This window comes from Lynx canadensis, chromosome E2 (assembly GCF_007474595.2).
Source record: "Lynx canadensis isolate LIC74 chromosome E2, mLynCan4.pri.v2, whole genome shotgun sequence".
In the NCBI taxonomy this organism is placed as follows: domain Eukaryota; kingdom Metazoa; phylum Chordata; class Mammalia; order Carnivora; family Felidae; genus Lynx; species Lynx canadensis.
The window spans coordinates 47,706,670-47,726,072 of NC_044317.1; the positions used below are offsets into that span (position 1 = coordinate 47,706,670).

General features: G+C 53.4%; 1 protein-coding gene across 1 annotated transcript in view; it reads left to right on the top strand.

The window, feature by feature from the left end:
* Nucleotides 1–19,403, top strand: part of SPTBN4 (spectrin beta, non-erythrocytic 4) — a 73,992-nt gene that overhangs the window by 26,665 nt on the left and 27,924 nt on the right. Inside the window, 11 exon segments of the mRNA XM_032591494.1 lie at nucleotides 2,527–2,735; nucleotides 2,737–2,798; nucleotides 2,800–2,855; nucleotides 2,858–3,185; nucleotides 3,187–3,480; nucleotides 4,661–4,801; nucleotides 7,581–8,331; nucleotides 9,783–9,985; nucleotides 13,967–14,057; nucleotides 17,518–17,664; nucleotides 18,890–19,153. Of these exon segments, the coding sequence (XP_032447385.1) occupies nucleotides 2,527–2,735; nucleotides 2,737–2,798; nucleotides 2,800–2,855; nucleotides 2,858–3,185; nucleotides 3,187–3,480; nucleotides 4,661–4,801; nucleotides 7,581–8,331; nucleotides 9,783–9,985; nucleotides 13,967–14,057; nucleotides 17,518–17,664; nucleotides 18,890–19,153 (2,546 nt within the window).

The window sequence follows — 19,403 nt, forward strand, 5'->3', positions numbered from 1 at the left end:
CCAACCCTGGCCAAGAGTAGGGTTGGCTCTTTCCAAAAACAGGAATGGAGGAAGAAGAGGGGTGGAAAGCCATTACCAGCATCGGGGGCATGGATGCTGATAGGAAAAACCAAGACTGGCTCTAATAAAGGTTCTCATTTTACTGATGTCAATACCTTCCAGCCACAGACCGCCAGGAATCCCCCTGTTGTCAAACCAAGCTGGGTCTGTTGGCTTTTTGCACACACGCTGGAGAACCATGGAGCTTCTCAGTAGGAGGTGTTAGGAAGGGGCTTGTGATAGGATGTAGGCTTGTGTTAGGTGATCTGGGGATGATTTATGCAGTGTCTTTTGCTGCAGATTGGATACTCTCTGGAGGTGGAGTAATTAGGTGATTGCCCATCTTAATCATTTTTATCCAGGTAGTGGGAGGAACAGGAGCTGGTAGCGGTCATTCAGCTCAGCTGGATGAAGGGCTGGATGATGGGTTCTGTGGCTTGCCCAGTGATCTCTTTTTTGTGTGTGCTCAGACATGATTATGGAATGGTCTTGTTTCCATCCCATTCCACCATGGTCGCAGAGTGACCTTGTCTGAAGTTGGCGTCCTGAGAAACTGTGTCTCTAGCTGTGAGTGCTGACAAGGCTGCTTTTTTGCTTTCTGCTGATGAGGAAACTAAGGCCCAGAACCGCAGAGCTCAGAGGGTTTAGGGCTGGCCTGTCTCACTCCTGTGTCTGGAGCCACAGCCCTTTGGAATCCGGAAGCATCAGTAGAAAAGGCAAGGCCTATCTGGCTTGCAAGATGGTGTGTGTGTTGGGGCAGGGGGAGGGGGGCGGTTCTCACCCTCATGGGCTGGGTCAAATGTTGAAGTCTCCTTCCAAGCCCCAGTGGGACATGCCCACCCTGGCTCAGCCCCTTGCCCACATCCAAACCCCAGGACAGGCTCATTGAGACCCTCTCCTTCTTGTGAAGGTTTGTCCCAGGAGGCTCCTTCTGTCTTCTCCTTGTGAGATCTTGGTGCCTGGTGGCGGCCAACGCACCACAAAAACAGCAAAGAGGCTAATGTGTGTTGTCATGGTGACAGGAGGGAGCAATGCCTGATAAGTGGTCCAGAGTGTGGCCTCCTGATCTGCCACTTCTTAGCTGATCCTGGGCAAGTGGCTTCCTTCCCTGAGCCTCAGTTTCTTCATCTGTAATGGGGCTCGTAAGGATACTGCCCCACGGTGGCGTTGTGCCAGAGTCAGGTCTGGATACACGGATGCCTATTGTTGTTGATTATTCAGGTGGATGCCTTGGTATTTGGGTCAATTTCAGTGAATGTCCAGAATTCCAGAAATGGTGTATCCCATCTAGGGCAGTGTCTCTTGCAGTGTTTTGACCCAGTAAGAATATGTTTACCTCCTGACCCACAGTACACACACACACACACACCACACACACACACACACACAATTGTATGAAACAATACTTCCCCTTACCCCGCAAGTTGCATCCTGATATTTTCTAGTCATTCTGTTCTATTCCATTAAAGCAACATTGGCAGCCAGCCATTAAGTTAATTTCACAGTTCTCTTGTCACAAACCAGAAGTCTAGGAGGAAGGTGAAGTATTTGAAGAAACATGGGAGTTCAGGTCATCATTGAAGTTAAGAGATAAGGCAACAGAGGATGAGAGAGGGAACCCAGAAAATGGCTTAAGGATAGAGACACATCTGGGTGCCTAGCTGGCTCAGTGGATAGGGCATGCGATTCTTGATCTCAGGGGTGTAAGTTTGAGCCCCAGGTTGGGTGTAGAGATTACTTAAAATAAAATTAAAAAAAATAGTGGGGCGCCTGGGTGGCTCAGTCGGTTAAGCGCCCGACTTTGTTCAGGTCATGATCTCGCAGTTCGTGAGTTTGAGCCCCAAGTCAGGCTCTGTGCTGACAGCTCGGACCCTGGAGTCTGCTTTGGATCTGTGACTCCCTCTCTCTCTCTGCCCTCCCCTGCTCACTCTCTCTCTCTCTCTCAAAAATAAATGAACATTAAAAAAAATTTTAATTAAAAAAAAATAGAGACGTTTCATTTGGTCCAGTTCTGAAGGAAACACAGTTTACAGATACTAGGATTCTCTGAATGTTAGTTTCTATACATCATTCAGTCAATAAGTCGCCGTTTTCATTAGGTTACTGCTCTGGGCTCCACCCCGTGCTAGGCAATGGTGACACAGTGTGACGGAGACAGCCCTAGACCCTGCCTTCATGGGCCTCTCAGCCCAGTGGGGGAGACAGAACAGGCAGTGACCTGCCAGAGGGGTCAGGGCAGGCAGGGATGGTGCCCATGGGGCACAGGCAGAGGTGCAGGGCTGGGATAAGAGAAGCCTGGGGGAGCCAGAGAAGGTTCCTGCTCCAGACAGCATGTCAGGGAAGGCTGCCTGGAGGAGGGGACGCACAACCTGGCACCTGATGATGCCTACCTAGCAAAGGACAGACAGGGCAGGTAGCCTGGACCTCCCTTCCTTGGGCGCCCCTGGCCCGTGCCCAACCCGGGATCCTCCCCTTCTCCTGGCCCAGGCTACCAGCCCTGCGATCCGCAGGTCATCTGCAACCGCGTGAACCACGTGCACGGCTGTCTGGCGGAGCTGCAGGAGCAGGCGGCGCGGCGGCGCGCGGAGCTGGAGGCCTCGCGGAGCCTGTGGGCGCTGCTGCAGGAGCTGGAGGAGGCGGAGAGCTGGGCCCGAGACAAGGAGCGCCTCCTAGAGGCGGCGGGCGGCGGCGGCGGCGGCGGCGGCGGCGCGGCGGGCGCGGCGGGCGCGGGGCGCGGCTGGCGGCGCGCACGACCTGTCCCACTGCGCGCCTCCTGGCGCAGCACAAGATCCTGCAGGGCGAGCTGGGGCGGCGGCGCTGCTGCAGCAGGCCCTGCGGCGCGGCGAGGAGCTGGCTGCGGCCGGCGGCGCCGTGGGCGCGGGCGCCGAGACGGTGCACCTGGCGGGCCTGGCGGAGCGCGCGGCGAGCGCGCGGCGGCGCTGGCAGCGGCTGGAAGAGGCGGCGGCGCGGCGCGAGCGGCGGCTGCAGGAGGCGCGGGCGCTGCACCAGTTCGGCGCCGACCTCGACGGCCTCCTCGACTGGCTTCGCGACGCGTACCGCCTAGCAGCCGCGGGCGACTTCGGCCACGACGAGGCGTCCAGCCGCCGCCTGGCCCGCCAGCACCGCGCGCTCACCGGGGAGGTGGACGCATCGCGGGCCCGTGGGCGGCCTGCGGCGTCAGTTGGCGACACTGGGGGGCGCCAGCGGCGCCGGGCCACTGGTGGTGGCCCTGCAGGTGCGCGTGGTGGAGGCGGAGCAGTTGTTCGCCGAGGTGACCGAGGTGGCTGCGCTGCGGCGCCAGTGGCTGCGAGACGCCCTGGCGGTCTACCGCATGTTTGGCGAAGTGCACGCGTGCGAGCTGTGGATCGGTGAGAAGGAGCAATGGCTGCTGGCCATGCGTGTGCCCGATTCGCTCGACGACGTCGAGGTGGTGCAGCACCGGTGAGCGCGCCCTCCTGGGACTTCCAGGTCCCCTTTCTCACGCACACAGCCTCGCCTTCGTGCATCAACAGTTCCCATTTTCTCTCAGCTGCGACCAGGGGTTCCAGTGAAATGGGAATGATAATAGTCCCCACCTCACAGGTGACGAGTAATGAGTAAATACTTAATAGAACACTGAGCAACTCAACAAATACAGGGAGCATTTCAGGGGCGTTTGCTATCATTATGGGACTTATACTTACTTGGCGGGAAATTAAAACTTCTCAAGACACCGCAACCTGGCCCCTCCCCTGGGACTGCCGCGGTTCCTGCACAAATGTCACCTCCCTAGTTAATGAAATGGCTCTGACCCTGTCACTTTCTCTTCCGTCACCCTGTTTTACATTTCTTCATAGCATTTACCCTCTGTGACACGTTACATACATCGGTCTGTTGGCTGACTTAGTAATGAATTGTGAAATTAGTGGATGAGCCCTTTTGTTCACCTACTCATTCATTCAGCTGGAACTTATTGAGCTCTTGCTCTGTTCTCGGTCTTGTGCTGGGCATAGCTGAGACCCAGGCCTGGTCCCTGCCCTTACTGTGCCCACAATTACCCAAGCCACAGCTTTGGGCATTTGTTTTAAAAAAGGGAGGACTGTGCCCAGCTTTAAAAAGATCTCCCTGGGGGCGCCTGGGTGGCGCAGTCGGTTAAGCGTCCGACTTCAGCCAGGTCATGATCTCGCGGTCCGGGAGTTCGAGCCCCGCGTCGGGCTCTGGGCTGATGGCTCAGAGCCTGGAGCCTGTTTCCGATTCTGTGTCTCCCTCTCTCTCTGCCCCCCCCCCGTTCATGCTCTGTCTCTCTCTGCCCAAAAAAAAAAAAAACTTTAAAAAAAAAAAAAAAAAAAAAGATCTCCCTGGCTGCCACGTAGAGGGTATGTTGGAGGGGTTGAGAATGGTGGCTGGGAACCCAGAGAGGCACAAAAACCATGCGAGCCGAAACCGAGAGTCAGACGCCCATCTGACTGAGCCACTCAGGTGCCCCTGAGAAATGTAACACTTAAGGGACCGGTAGAAGGAGGAGGAGCTGGCACAGGGTCCTAAGAGGATAAGAATTAGAAGGAAATCCAGGAGAAGGCCAAGACGTGGGCAGGTCCCCAGGGTCCAGGCCTGCTTGAGCACGACCCTCTTCCTTCTACAGATTTGAGAGCCTGGACCAGGAGATGAACAGTCTGATGGGCCGTGTCCTGGATGTGAACCACACGGTTCAGGAGCTGGTGGAAGGAGGCCATCCCAGTTCAGATGAGGTGCGCTCCTGCCAGGACCACACAACAGCAGGTAGGCGGGGCCTGGCGCCTCAGGCCAGTTCTTTTCCTTCATTCTTTTCCTCATTCACTCAACTGTTGCGAGTCGAGGATGTGCAATTTCGACACCCTGAGGTGATCGTGGCCACCTAGGAAGTCAGCAAAATCTTGGAGGAAAATGGTAATACCCAGTGCTAGTGAGGATATGGTAAAATGAGGATACGATATATTTTAGTGGATTATTAATTGGCTTGTACAGATATGATTTACCGAGGATCTACTATCTGCCAGGAATTTTTCTAAGCACTTTATATGCCTTGTTTTATCTTTTAATATCCCAGTTTCCATAGTAAAGTTTCCAGAATTCAGAACTCTTTAAAAATGGATACTCTGGTTTCTCTTCAGATCGTATAAATCTTCGCCTTTTACTAAAAATGGTAACAAATTAATATCTTTCCCCCTTGAACACTACCAGCTGTTTTTCCAATGTGGGTAGGGTTCATAGATGAAGACAGATTCGGGGAGGCGGAATCCTTAATATGATTGATTACCCGGTACAGTAAGTAGGAGGTCAAACCTAATGCTGTCTGAATCTGGATCTGGGGCTCTTGAGCATCTTTTATTAGTCTTTTCAGCAACCCTTTGGGGCATAAATTGCTCCATGTTAGAGAAGAGGAAACTGGGGCTCCATAGATGCGAAGACACCGGCCCAAAGTCACACAGCAAAGTAGGGAGGGTCAAGCCATGATTTCCACGTTGAGTTTGTCTGACTCAAGCTATACTCTTTTTTTTTCTTTTTATTTATTTTGAGAGAGAGAGAGAAGCGCACACACGGTAGGGGCAGGAGAGGAGAGAGGGAGAGAGAGAAAGAATCCCAAGCAGACCCCACACTGTCCTAGCACGGAGCCCGATGCAGGGCTGAGAAATGTACCATGAGATCATGACCTGAGCGGAAAACAAGAGTCGGTCGCTCACCCAACTGAGCCCCCTCAGGAGCCCCTCAAAGACGGTATTCTTAACTGCTGTGCTGTAAGATTCCAATAACCAGTGATTTTAAAGCCTCTGTAGCCTTGACACTCTCAAAGCATCAAGGTCTCAAATGACAACAACAAAGATTGACAGTGCTTAATAAGGTTATATGCCAAGTGCTTTAGCCACAAGATATCATTAGACGCTCAGTGAAATGGACATTATTATTCCCATTTTCCAGATGAGGAAGCTGGGGAGCAGCGGGAAATGATTTGCCCAAGGTCACATGATGAATCTGGCCAAAGCAGATCTTGAACTTGGGTCCTTCTGATTTCAGAGTCCTAATCTCTGCTCTGTGGCATGTCCATTCTAGAGGGGACAGAGAGACAGTGAACAAATAACAAATAAATGAACAAGATATTTAGAGAGTTCAAGTGACCTGGTAGAACACAACTGGGGGCTGGAGGTGATTTTAATTTTTTTTAATGTTTATTTATTTTTGAGAGAGAGAGGAGAAAGACAGAGTGTGAGTGGGGGAGGGGCAGAGAGAAGGGAGACACAGAATCTGAAGCAGGCTCCAGGCTCTGAGCTGTCAGCACAGGCCCAGTGAAGTGTCATCACTTGCTTGAGGGCCCAAAAAATCCGTATTTTTTCCCATTAATTTTTTGATATAGGACAGATTTGCCTGTACATCATTTGATCCTCAGCACTTGGCTTGTGGAATGTACCCGGTTTCTATTTGCTGGATGCAACATAGTATTCTTACACTTCTTACACTGTGGGATCAGAAACCCTTTGCTCTCCTAAAAACTGTTCGGGGCCCCAAAGAGCTTGTTTTCGTGAGTTATATCTATCAATGTTTACTGTGTTGGGAATTAATACTGGGAAATGTAAAGATATTAAGTTGTCTTAAAATAACAATAATAGGGCGCCTGGGGGCTCAGTCAGTTAAGCGTCCAACTCTTGATTTCACATCAGGTTATAATCTCGAAACTTGTGAGTTCAAGCCCCGCATTGGGCTCTGTGCTGACAGTGCGGAGCCTGCTGGAGATTCTCTCTCTCTCCCTCTCTCTCTGCCCCTCCTCCACTCACTCTCTCTCAAACTAAATAAACAAACTTAAAAAAATAAAATAATAATAAACCCATTATGTTAATGTAACCAGCATACTCATATATTTTATGAAAATAACTGCGTTTCATAACAAAAAATGTAGTGAGTGGCATTGTTTTGTGTTTTTGCAAGTCTTTTATGAAAAAAAAATTTTAAGTTTATTATTTTGAGAGAAAGAGAGCACAAAACTGGGGGAGGGGCAGAGGGAGAGGAGAGAGGAGGGAATCCCAAGCAGGCTCCGCACTGTCAGCATGGAGCCCCATGCTGGGCTTGAACTCACCAACCGGGAGATCGTGACCTGAGCCAAAATCAAGAGTTAGAGGCTTAACCAACTGAGCCACTCAGGCGCCCCACATCTCTTTGATGTCTGGCTGAAGAGAAGGCAGTCGAATTCTCGGATCTGCTTCTGCGTTCTGCCTTTTCTCACGCAGCCTCTGGAAAGTACCCTGGACACCAGGGAGAGAATAGGGAGAGGGCAAATAGCGTCTTAGTCTTAGCGTTATTACAAAGATACTTTTGACCTCGCTCAGCTTACATTTTGAGAACCGCTGCTCTAAGCAAGTGTGCCTTGTAGGGTTTTATTTTACACCAGCAGAAACTGGGGCCCAGCGAGATAAAGTGACTTTCCGAAGTCACACAGTGGCTGGGTTCTATCCCAGGTCGTTGGGCCCTCCAGGCCCAGGAGGAGTCCCTGTACACCTCAAGCCGCCCTCCTTCCCCCCACCAACCCCCCGCAGGTGGAACCGCATCGTGGAGCTGGTGGAACAGCGCAAAGAGGAGGTGAGCGCAGTGCTGCTGGTGGAGAACCACGTGCTGGAGGTGGCCGAAGTGCGCGCTCAGGTGCGCGAGAAGCGGAGGGCCGTGGAGAGCGCGCCCCGAGCGGGCGGCGCCCTGCAGTGGCGTCTCAGCGGCCTGGAGGCGGCTCTCCAAGCTCTGGAGCCCCGCCAGGCGGCCCTCCAGGAGGAGGCGGCCCTGCTGGCCGTGCGCTTCCCGGCTCAGGCTGCGCGGCTGCACCAGGGTGCGGAAGAACTGGGCGCCGAGTGGGGCGCGCTGGCCAGCGCAGCTCAGGCCTGTGGCGAGGCCGTGGCCGCGGCCGGGCGCCTGCAGCGCTTCCTGCACGACCTGGACGCTTTCTTGGACTGGCTGGTGCGCGCCCAGGAGGCGGCGGGCGGTGTCGAGGGCCCCCTGCCCGGCAGCCTGGAAGAGGCCGATGCGCTGCTGGCTCGCCACGCGGCGCTCAAGGAGGAGGTGGACCAGCGCGAGGAAGACTATGCCCGCATCGTGGCGGCCAGCGAGGCGCTGCTGGCGGCCGACGGCGCCGAGCTGGGCCCGGGCTTGGCACTGGACGAGTGGCTGCCGCACCTGGAACTCGGCTGGCACAAGCTGCTCGGCTTGTGGGAGGCGCGCAGGGAGGCCCTGGTGCAGGCACACGTCTACCAGCTCTTTCTGCGCGACCTACGCCAGGCTCGGGCGGTGCTGCGCAACCAGGTGGCCGCTTCGGGGTTCACGCGGTGGGGGATTGTGGCGATGGGGGAAAATGTATGGAGGGAGTTTTTGCAGGGACCGCTGCGTTCGTGGCTTGTCCGAGGTCAGTGGGAGCGGGGAGGGTGTCTGGGATCGCGGGTTTGTGGCTCATCCAGTGTGAACACGTGTGGGCAGGTGTGTAACAGGATTTGAGGATTAGTGTTTTATCTAAGGTGGCTAACAGTGTGTGCACTATCCCAGTCAGTAATGCACTTGGGTATACATTGCACTGGCTTCCTGCGTTTGTGGATTGTCTGGAAGGAAATAAGAAGGTGAGGTTAATTGATGATGGTTAATGGGGTTCAAAGATCTTGGGGTGGATGAGGGAGGATAAAGATTATGGAAACAGGTAATTCAGGCTGAGAGGTTATCCGGATCAGCAATTGATTGTGGATTATGTGGTTGTGGGTGCCCAAATTAGCAGATAATCTTCTTATTGGGATTGGCAACGTGCATTCCTTACGGAGAGGGTAACTGTTTATGGTTTGAGAGATGAAGTGCCATGGTTATCTGGGAAGAGCGCATCCATTGGGAGATCATTCTGGGATGGGAACCAAGTTTGAGCATTTGGACAAGACAGAACATCCTGTTTTCAGATTGCCCAAGAGTAGGTACCAAGCTTTGGAGATTTAGAAAGGGTGACCACCAGTGCTGGTCATCTAGTGAAAGCTGACCCAGTTTGAGGGTTAACTGGGGGGACAGACAGGGAGCCCCCGGAATTCTGAGGATACTGAATATGGGAGGTGAGGTGGCCTTAAGAGAACCTTTCTAACCCACCCATCTTACCAGTTAGAAAAATAATCCCAGAGAGGGAAAGAACTTCCTTGAAGTCACACAGCACCCAGTTCAGGCTTCATCAGTTAACCAAGTATTTACTGAGTGCCTCCTTTGTGCCAGGTACTATTCTGGGACTGAGCACACATTAGGAAACAAAACACAAAATCCCACCCTCGTGCAGCTGGTCTTCTAGTGTGTGTGGGGAGGGAGAAGATGATAAACAAGTAAATGCAAATATATATTTATGTGTATATATATATATATATATATATATATACACACACACACACACACATATATATATACACACACGATATATATAATATCATGTCAGGTAATGCTGTGAAAGATAATAAAGCAGGGTAAAGGGATATAACTGGGGTGCAGGGTGGTGTTTTTGGCAGATGGCCAGAGACCTAAAGAAAGTTAAGGAGCCCACTATGGGCATATCTGAAAGGAGGGACCAGCCAGGCAGAGGGACTAGCATGGGCAAAGGCCCTGAGGTGGGATCATGCCTGGCCTGTTGGATGCTAGAGCACAGTGAGCAAGGGGGAGGAGCGAGGTGGCAAGCCTCTCCCAGGTCCAGGACGGAATGGAGCAGGGCGGACCTGAGCACCACCCCTCCTCCTCATTCCCAGGAGGTGGCACTGTCGGGTCTGGAGCTCCCGGGCACGGTGGAGTCAGTGGAGGAGGCACTGAAAAGGCACCGGGATTTTCTCACCACGATGGAGCTGAACCAGCAAAAGATGCAGGTGGCGGTGCAGGCTGCCGAGGGCCTGTTGAGGCAGGGCAACGCCTACGGAGAGCAGGCCCAGGAGGCTGTGACCCGGCTGCTGGAGAAGTAGGTCCCTCGGACCCCAGAGGCACAGGGGGTGTGGTCTGGGCATAGGGGGTGTGGTTTGGGCATAGTGGGCGTGGTCCAGGCAGGGCGGGTGTTGTCTCAGTACAGGGGGTGTGGCCTCAGCACAGGGGGTGTGGTTTGGGCATAGCGGGTGTGGTCTCGGCACAGGGGAGGGATCAAGAGGTCAGGGCTCCTCTGCTTTACCTCATGATTTCTGCTTCTCTTCCCCTCTCGGATTTTTATTTAATTCCATACCGTTTTAAATTTGCTTTAAATTGATACTTTGCGGAAAGGTAACTCATGCTCAGAAACCCAAAAGATACACAAGGATATATAATGAAGTTGCTCTGCCAAGCCTGTCCTCAGCCTGAGGTAGCTGAACTGTTGTTAACGTGTTAACTTCTTTTCCTGGATGTCCTGCATCTGCCCTGCCCTTCTGGTGCCCCGATCTAGCAGCTAAAGACTAGAGCCGGGTTCTGTTCTAGCTCTCTAGATGGGACAGTGTCCCCTGCCATGCTGGTTGTCGGATATTGTGAGTGAGCACTTCCCTCTAGCCCCAACTGCCCAGTTTCCTAGGAAGCACACATGGTGTGTGTGTGTGTGTGTGTGTGTGTGTGTGTGTGTGTGTGTCTTTCCTGCTGCTGTTGCACATTATCAGTCTCTTCTATCACCATCTGTCTGTCACCACCGCCCGGTCTCTTGTCTGTCCTTGTACTAATTAAGCAAAGACATTTACTGATATCTACTGTGTGCCAGGCACTATTCTAGTCCCGGAACAAAACAGTACCCGCCCCCCAAATTGCAGCCCTCAAGTAGAGTCCTTTATAGGGGCTCCTCTAGGCTGACTTTATCATCATCACTGTTTCTGCCCCTTGTGGTGAGCCACAAGGGCCCCGCGCTGCTCCTTCTGTCTTTCCATCCTCTGATGGAAAGCATGCCTGGTCCCTCCACCACCATCCACAGCCCAGAGACCCCAGCCCTTCCTCTGTCTGGGGCTCAGGTGTCCTTTTCCTCTAAATTCATCTGGGACAATGCTGGAATTTTCTTTTTCTTTTTTTTTTTAAATTAAAAAATTTTTATTTTTGAGAGAGAGAGAAAGACAGAAACAGAGCGTGAGTGGGGGAGGGGCAGAGAGAGAGGGAGACACAGAATCAGAAGCAGACTGCAGGCTCCAGGCTCTGAGCTGTCAGCACAGAGCCCAACGTGGGGCTTGAACTCACCAACCGAGAGATGCTGACCTGAGCCAAAGTCAGATGCTTAACCGACTGAACCACCAAGGTGCCCCAAGGCTGGAATTTTGTCAAGGAAACTTTCATGGGGGTTCTGATCCTGAAGGTATAAACTCATGGTCTAGTGCTCCCAGCACCAGGCCTGGACCCACCCTTCCTTTACCCCACACTTCTTGAGTACCTGCTGTATGCCAGGCTCTGCAGAATGAAGAGGAGGACCTGGTGGACTGCTCATTCTCTGATTCCCTCTTCCTTCCTTTTCTGTCATTAATTGCTCCATTCATTCTATCATGTATTCAGCGGACTCAGGTACCGAGTCCATACTCTGTTTCAGGCCCTGTGTGGGGCAATGCTGGGCGTGCAGCCGTGACCAGGATAGCACATGACTCCTGCCCTCACAGAGCTCACATGCTTTCTTACAAGGATGGCCCAGAATGGTCAAGACTGGGATGGGAGAAATGCAGGGGGTTGTGGGAGCCCCAGGGTGATGTCTGCCCTAGGCTTGTGCTGGGTAAGGCTGGGAAACACAGCAGGAACTGAGACAGTTCTAATCCCTGCCTCCCTCACCCCTAGGTCACTGACAGTTGCCTAGGGACAGGTTTCCCACCCTGTGGAAGTTATTCTAAAACATCCATTTGCTAGGGTTTGGGGGGAGGGCTTTCCACACCCATACGGGGGACAGAACCAGTGCAGAGCTGTGAGCTGGGGCCCTGACGTCAGACGGGGTCAGATGCTAGCCCCTGCTTTACCCCTCAACCTGTGAGATTCAGGGTGAGTCGTTTAGTCCCTCCATGTGCCTCACATCACCTGGAACCTGGCCCAGTCCTGTGTGTGAAGTGTTCTCATGATCTGCACGTTGCACTTGAGAGGCTTGGTTAGGGGAATGGACTTGCCTAAGGTCACAGCCAGGATGTGACCCAGCCGGGATATGAAGGATGTGAACGCTGCTGTTTTCTCTCCCTCCCTCCCAGAAAGGAGGGATTTTCCTTGTTCCTAGAACTGATGCTAGGCAAGTTGGCTGGTGAAGGCCTGGAGGGATTATTTCAGTTCAATTTCAGAGGCATTTCCCATTTTCTGGCTTTTGAGCTGAGCCCCGGGCAGGAGGGAATCAGTACTTGGCTTGTTTGTCTCTGCCTTGTCTGGTTCCTCTGTCCAGCTCTACGCCGGGTTCCCTGTCGTTTTCTCTCACAAGCTTTGCCTCTTTGCCTCCATCTATCTGTATATCTCTGTGTCTGTTTCCTTCTGTGTCTCTCCCTGTTTTTCTCTACCTGCATCTGCATCTCTCTGACTCTTTATTCTCTTCTGCCTCCCTCTCTTTTTCATACACTTTACCTTTGTTTTTGTCATCTCTCTTTCTCTCTGCCTTCATTCATTCATTTATTCATTCATTCATTCAAGAAATATATATCAAGCACCTAAGGTGTGCCAGGCTCTTTTTCTAGGCATTGAGGATACATCTGTGACCAAAACAGACAAAAATTCCTGCTCTTGCGGAATGACATTCTAGTGGGGGAGATGTCATATGTATATGTAACATATACAGTGTATTAGATAGTGCTAAGTTGGAGAGAGAACATTAAAGAAGAAAGCCAGAAAGTGTTGGAGGGTGATCAGGAAGGGCCTTGCTAAGAAGGTGGTATTTAAGTAGATGTTGAGGGGAAGAGCGTTCTGGGCAGAGGGAACAGCCAATGCCAAGGCCCTGAGGTAGGAGCGGCTTGTTTAAGGCAAAGGAAAACGGGATGTCCCCAGTGCCCCTCCACCGGGACTCTTGGGCACTTTGTACTGTGGGCAGGAGGCCAGGCTGCCTGGGGCTTCGGTCCTGGCTGGCTCCGGGGTGGTGGGGCTTGGGTCCAGCCCTGCCAGTTCACTCAGGCCAAAAGTCTGGCCCTGCTTGCCAGTGTACCTGCCCACCCTCTCTTCCCATGCCCCACTCTCTTTCCTGTCTCCAACTCTGTTGCACCCTCCTTTCTGGCCAGCTGTGTCTTTTACTGCTATCGTCTTGCCACTTCTCTGCCTTTCCCGGTTGTCCCTGCCCCGACTCTCTCTGTCACTTTCACTCCCTTTGCCTCCTTCTCTCCCTCTCCTTGTCTACTGCTGTTGGTCTCTCTGCCTCTCTGGCACTTCCTTGCTGCATTTCTTTACTTGTCTTTCCTTATTTTTTTCTCTTCCTGGGTTACTTTGTCTTTATCTGTGGGTCTCTGTCAATCACTTCCTCTTAAGGTCTGTTTCTAGTCTTGTGTCTGTGTTTATCTCTCTCTGTAGGCCTCTGCACCTCTCTCTCTCTCTCCCTGAATCTGTGTTCCCCTCCTAATCTCTTGCTCTCTAGGTGTCTCTTGATCTCTAAGTTGCTATCTCTCTCTATCTCTTACTCTGCAGGTTTCTTCTCTCTCTCTCTCTCTCTCTCTCTCTCTCTGGGCTTGTGTCTGTCTCTCTGTCCCTCTTTCTTTATAAGTATCTGTATTTCTTTCCAGATGCCTGTCTGTCTCTGTCTCTCTCTCTCTCTCTCTCTCTCTCTCTCTTGCTCTCTCACTCTCCCTCTGCCCCTCTCCAGTTCGTCCCTGGTTCTGCCCTCATTGACGTTTCTTTGCCTCTCCCCCATCCCCGCCTTACTCTCTCCTCTTCCTCGATCTTACATATGCTCCGGGTTCCTAGCCCTGCCAAGCCTGATGCCCTCACAGCCCTACAGCCAGTGCCCCCCCCGCCTCCCCCCCCCAACCTAGGCATGCCCCAGCCCCTCTCTCCCCATCCCCAGGAGCCAAGAAAACCAACTACGGGCGCAGCAATGGATGCAGAAGCTACACGACCAACTTGGGCTGCAGCACTTCCTCCGAGACTGCCATGAGGTAGGAACTCCAGCTGTGCTGGGCACAGCGACTTCTTTCCTAGGGAGGGAAGTGCTCCTGGGCTTGAGGCGCCATGGGGGCGGGGACGCCCCGTCTAAGTGGGTCGCGGAGCGACGTTCACTTGGAGCCGCCAGGAGGCGCACGGATTCCAGCCTCAGTGCGCAAGCTCCGCGGCTCCCGCCTCCTTTCCCGTGGAGAAGGAGGGAGGGGCCCTGGGCGCCCCTGGCAACGGCGCGCGTTCGCGCCTACGGGTCCCGCGGGGACGCGCGGTGATCTCACCTTTCTCTCGGGAGATTTGTGAGAAGCGCCTTGCTGGGGAGAGTGGTGGAAGACGCAGGGTCAGGAGCAGGCTTGGGTAGACCAGAGGCCCAGAGCGCAACTTCAGTCAAAAACAAGCCTTAACCCCTTTAAGAGTGTCCAGCAATCAAGCTCTTTTCCTTTAGAGATGATCTACACATCTGTAAGGATCTCCCCAAATCAGAGATGGTTCAGGTCTCCTTCCCCATTAGAGACGGTTCAGGAGACATGCTATCTCCCCTTCCTTCCCCTGCGTTCCATAGAAACTGTTCTAGACCACATTAGAGATGGCCGGGTAAACATTTTCCTAACCCCAGAGATGATCCTGGTCTCAGCCATCTACTCAAGATCATTGCCCCCTGCTCCTTAATGATCCAGTACCCAAGTTCCTCCCAAACAAGGATGGTTCAGGAACTATTTCCCAAATCCTCCTATTAAAGATGGTTTGACACCCTCCGTGGTGAACCCCATGGGAGATTGTTGTCCCCTCATATGAAATGGACAAGGGCCTCCATACCTCCCACCCCCACATAACTCAAGCTCATTAGAGATGGGTCTGGGACACAAGCCCACTAGAGATGGGTCTAGGAACCCCTGTCCTCCTCCTTCCCAATGGAGATTATTCTGGCAATCTATCTTATAAGTCCTTCTGGCAGAACATCTTATAAGAGATGTTCCAGGACTCCTCCCATATCCTCTATCTGTATTTCTGAGATAGCCAGGAATCTGAGTGCTTTCTCATTCGAGATGGTTCAAGAGCCCACCCCACCCCCACCCCATACTTCACATGGCAGAGGTAGCCCAGGCCCCAGGTCCCCCCTCCAGCCATTCGATTAGGTCCAGGAACTCCTCCTCCCTCTTGTGAGATTGTTCTGGACCAAGTAGCTAGCAATAATCTGAGATGGCGCAGAACCCTCCCCTCACCCCCCAAGCTTTAGAGAGGTGGTGAATCCTCCTCCACCCCCCAACTGAGGCCCGGCAAGGAGGCGGGCACGGAGGCAGGCAGGGGGCGCGCGCGGGCGGGCGCGCTGCCGCGGCGCGGGGGCGGGAGCGGGGGCGCGCATCCGCTAGAGTCTCAGCCGTCACCACCGCTGCCACCGCCGTCGCAGTGGAGGGGCGAGAGCCCGCCCGCCGCAGGAACGCTCCTCCGCCAACGCCGCCGCCACTTCAGGTCCCCAGGGCGCCCAGGGGAGGGGGCTGACGCGCGTCCCCGCCGAGGCGTTCGGGGGAGGGGGCTTGGGCGCGTGCTCGCCCGCCGAGGCCTCGGGAGGGAGGGGCGCGGGCGGCGCGGGGGCGGGTCGGACCCGCGCAGGGACCCCAGCCCTGGGGAGGGGCAGGGATGCTGGGAGCTGTCCGCGGTGCTGGTGCGGGCGGGACTGAGGGGCCGGGTCCCCAGGGAGGGAAGCGAAAGAGGGGGGACTTCTAAGGCTACTCCGGAGGTAGTCTGGATTTGCTCTGGGGCTTAAGGAGGTCTCATCCTCTCTAGGGAGCTCTCCTCTGGGTAATGGGGGATTTGACGTTTGCCCTGAGGCTGGGGGTTCTCAGCCTTTTGAGAGGTTTCTTCCTTGGTTCTTGCGCGATCTGTATTAGCCTTAGATGATTGATGGGAGCAAATCACTTTTGCGAGGGTCGGCTTTGGACGATGAGGGTCTTGGATTTGTTCTGGGTTTGGGGGCTCTGATTTTGAGGGCCAATTCCTTGGTTGTTTGGGACTCTAGCTTTGCCCTAGGTGATGGGGGTCAATCACTTTCGGGGGACTTTACCTTGATGACGAAGTACCATCTCCTTTAGAGGCTTTGCCTTCCCTGGGAGCTGTGCCTGCCATTGGCAAACTCTTCCCTGTGTGTTGGAAACCTGTGAATTGAGTTGGGGGGTTCAGCATTTGACTTGGCTCTAGTGTGTGTGTATGACGGAGTCTGAAGCTGACCAGGACCCCTAGGGAGCACATGCTCAGGGGACACAGGGTGGGGTTTGGCCGGCTCAGGATTTGTCCTTGGCTATGACTGCAATTGTGCATTTGCCTCTCAGACCAGCTAGAGTCTGTTTTTTTTTTTTTTTTTTTTTTTTTTTTTTTTTCCAGGAGGGAAGAGGAGGATCTTGTGACTGGGGGAGGGGGGAGAAAAAGGGGGAGGAGCAAAATGTTCCAGGTGCCAGGTTTGGCCATGAGTGGGTAGGGAGATTCCGGCTTGGGGGATAAGTCTTATTTGGGGGGGGGGGTGTCGCTCAGAAAGCAGCCTTGTGATTGGTCCACCTGCTGAGGGGGTTCTATTCTGTGCTTGCATTTTAGATGACTGGTCTTGGTGGGGGGTGGGGAGTAGAACCGGCTTTAGTTTGGGAAGGGGGTTGGCTTAGGAAGCTTCTATCCGATCCTGTTGAGGAGTCTGGGACTATATTTTGGGGTAGGCTCATTCGTGGAGCCAGAGAAGGCAGCCCTGTTGCTTACTTTTGAGAGTTTGGCTTTGGCTAGGGGCTGCAACTAGTCATCCCAGGGCTGAATGTGGAAAGTCCTGTGGGCTTATTAGGGAAGCTGGAGCTGGGTTGTGGGGGATGGGTTTACCCCAGATTGGAGGGCTCTGGGGCGTTTGGGGAGAAGTAGACTTGGATCTAGCTGGGAAGATGTTTAAGGGTTCATCTGGCCATATTGGGAGGTTAGGGCTAGATACAGGCTTCATTTGATACCCTTGGGAATGGGTTGGGAATCTTCGAACTGGTCCTTATTGGAGGTGGCTAAGACTGAATCGAAGGGTCAAAGTGTGACTATTGGGAAGACGGTGGGGGAAGATGGGCTAAACGGGAAGTTAGCTAAATTAGGTGGAGGTCTAGTTTTGGAGGGTTGATTGGTCCTGGATGGGAGAAGGCTGACTGGCCCAGGAGCCATGCCTTTGGGGGCTTATGAGGAGTTGAGAAGGGCTGCTCTGAGGACAGGGCAGCTAAGACGTTGGGAATTCTGTGGGTGTCCGTCCATCCTCCACCCCTTAAGAAAGAGCTTGAGCTGTGCCCACCCTTCAACAAAGACCTCACCTGCAAAGGTTCTTCCATCCCTTCCTCCCTCCCTCCCCCTAAATCTAGCAGCCTGGGCTTTGAATCTGGAACCTTCTGGAGGGGATAGGGTGCCGTGCCAGGTTGGGGGAATCGGCTGAGCTCCTCCCCCTGTCCTGCACAGCTGGATGGCTGGATCCATGAGAAGATGCTAATGGCGCGCGATGGCACACGGGAAGATGGCCACAAGCTGCATAAGAGATGGCTCCGGCACCAGGCGTTCATGGCCGAGTTGGCTCAGAATAAGGAGTGGCTGGAGAAGATCGAGAGGGTGAGGACGTAGAAGGTGCCTCTGCACGTGCCAGGTGCTGGAGGCCTCCAGGGAACCCACATCTCGGTTCCTGCGCCCTCCACTGCTGCCCTGCCCACCCGCACATCTCTGAACCACTTCAGATCATTTCCACATCTGCTCCTAGCAATGTGGCCTTGCGGAATTCATGTAACCTCTTTGAGCTTCAGTTTTCCCATCTGTAAAATGGCTAGCATCTCTTCTGCGTGGTGCCCTTACTTTCCTGGTTGTTAAGTATTTTAACTCCCCCACCAGGTTTTCTCTCACTCCATTTGGAGCTCCTAAGATGGATGTTCAGGTACAAAGGCTACAGCAGTCCTGGGAAGCCCAAACATGAACTTTGGATTCCTACAACCCTGGGCTCTAATTGTGTCTACGCCTCTTACCAGCTATGCACCTTGGGGAATTGTGCTAACCTCTTTGAGCCTGTTTGCTCTGCTTGAAAATTAAGGAAATAATAAATTTTGCTACTTCCCTGGACTCTTGTGCATGTAAAGTCCTTAATACAAGGCCAGGCACCTAGGAGCTTAATTGCTACGGTATTGTTATTTTTCATATGTGATATAACATATGTAGCTCTAGGCCACCAAGGAGCTTGACTTCGGTCTTGGAGGAACCCAGCCTCAACCCTCAAACTGATCCCTACTCTTGCTGGTCCCCTAGACCTACAGCCCTCAATACCCCCTCTCCTGTGACTCAAAAGGAACACCCAAGTCAGCCTTGAATACTTAAATGGCCATTGATGCCCCACAACTGGTGGCACGGGGCAAAGCTACTCTTTGAGTTTAATGGAAGTCCATTCTCTCTGCTTCTTTTGCTCTTCCTCTATTTCTCTTCTGTCTCTATCTCTCTCACGTATCTGTCTTTCTTATGGCCCTCTTCCCGTGTTTCTGACTTTATGTGCATGTCTCTGTGTCCACCACTCTATGTCTGTCTGTCTCTCCCTGTCTTCCTCCCATGTCTTTGTTTGTGTCTCTCTGTCTGTCTCTTGCCTCATCTTCCTTCCCACATCTTGGTTCCTTCCATCTCTGGGCCTGTCTCTGTATCCACCCCTCATGTCTCTGTCTCTTTGTGTGTCCCCAACTCCTTGCCCCTGTCTCTCTCTCTCCACATCTCTCCCTGTGTCCCACTGCCCCCATATTTCTCTGTCCCTCCTCACCATCCTCTCCCTCCCTCTCACTTCTTGTCGCCTGCCTGTCTGGGACAGGAGGGCCAACAACTGATGCAGGAGAAGCCAGAGCTGGCGGCCTCAGTGCGGAAGAAGCTGGGTGAGATCCGGCAGTGCTGGGCCGAGCTGGAGAGCACCACCCAGGCCAAGGCAAGACAGCTCTTTGAGGCCAGCAAGGCCGACCAGTTGGTGCAGAGCTTCGTGGAGCTGGACAAGAAGCTCCTCCACATGGAAAGCCAGCTGCAAGACGTGGATCCTGGTGGGGACCTAGCCACCGTCAACAGCCAGCTCAAGAAGCTACAGGTATGGCCTGGCTGACCCAGACAGGGACTCCCTGTGCCACGGGGTGATGGGAATCAGGGTCAGACTCCACTCAAGGTGTTTTACACAGAGGGATTCAATACAGAGATTTATTTCAAATGTGTTAAGAGGGTTGGAAGAACAGAAGGAGAATACTGAGGAAATCCAGTCAATAGTAACTGTGGGAGGTAGCCACCACCTGGAGGGCCTGGGGTACAAAGGGGAGAAGAAGAATTCAGAACCAAGAAGCAGT